Raw genomic sequence first — 1,035 nt, forward strand, 5'->3', positions numbered from 1 at the left:
CAACGAGGTGAGTCCCTGCTTGCCACATGCAGGCAGCCTGGGCTCCTCGGGGTAGGGGACACACTGCCCTTGTCCCCAGGCTCTGCGTGCCAGCGTGGGGCTGTACCCTGTCCCTTTTCCCGGCAGGTGGTGGGCATGGTCACCCGCAAGGATCTTGCCAGGTACCGGCTGGGGAAGGAAGGCCTGGAGGAGCTCTCGCTGGCACAGACGTGACGCGGGGCGGCACTGCCCAGTGGAGATGTGCCCCGGCCCCTCAGAGCCGGGGACCCCCTTTTGTGGGAGGCGGGGAGAGGACTGGGCCAGCCTGTGCAAGCATCGCAGTGCCTGGAGCACTGGCACAGCTGTGCTGGACCGGCTCTCCTGCCCGGCGCTGCCTTCCCATGTCTACTGCCTCCTCTTCTCACCCCTTCCTCTGCTCTCCCGAGGGATCAAAACGCACCCTTGGCTCCGTTAGCTTCTGGCATAGGCTGTCCCTGAGGGTTGGGTGAAGGTTGGAGTGTGCCAGGGGAAGTAGAAGTGCCCTGCTGAGCTGGGCACAGTCCCACTGCCACGGCACATGGCCTCCATCATGTCATCCACCCAGCCTGGGCTGTCTAGGACCTAGCCCTGCCCTGGCCTCTGCTGCAGGGTCTGTGTGGGGAGCGGAGGGGACATGGTGGGGCTCCCTCCTGCTCCCAGGGCCTCGTCCCCCCTGCCCCGTGCTCTTGCTGGCTGGGTCAAGCTGAGCCCTGGGGCAAGCGCTTGTGTCTCTGCCCCTCCAGCTGAGGAGGGGGCTGTGCCCTGCTCGGCTGTGCAATAAAAGGGCTCCTGTGGTTCAGCAGCTGCCGCCTCTTGCTTTTTCTTGGCTCCCTCGGCTGCTCTGACCCCAACCTGCATGTGGGGTTTGGGGGTTCGGGGCAGGGATGGGGAGGGGAGAGCTGCCTGCTCTGGGGCAGTGTTGGTCCTGCAGCCTGTGTACCTAGCGCGTGCCCCTCTGCTACTCCTGCCCTCCTCCCACTGTTGCTGCTGCCTCTCCCCCCCCCCCCCCCGGGTGGG

General features: G+C 66.3%; 1 protein-coding gene across 1 annotated transcript in view; it reads left to right on the forward strand.

The window, feature by feature from the left end:
• CLCN7 (chloride voltage-gated channel 7) overlaps window positions 1–826 on the forward strand; it is a 20,895-nt gene extending 20,069 nt beyond the window's left edge. The window contains exon 28 of the mRNA XM_009278693.2: window positions 120–826. Coding sequence (XP_009276968.1) covers window positions 120–213 — 94 coding nt within the window. The 3' untranslated portion in view covers window positions 214–826. The remainder of the gene's footprint in view (window positions 1–119) is intronic.
• Window positions 827–1,035: the final 209 nt, after the last annotated feature.

The sequence above is a fragment of the Aptenodytes forsteri genome, unplaced genomic scaffold (genome assembly GCF_000699145.1).
Source record: "Aptenodytes forsteri isolate BGI_AS27 unplaced genomic scaffold, ASM69914v1 Scaffold26, whole genome shotgun sequence".
NCBI classification, from domain to species: domain Eukaryota; kingdom Metazoa; phylum Chordata; class Aves; order Sphenisciformes; family Spheniscidae; genus Aptenodytes; species Aptenodytes forsteri.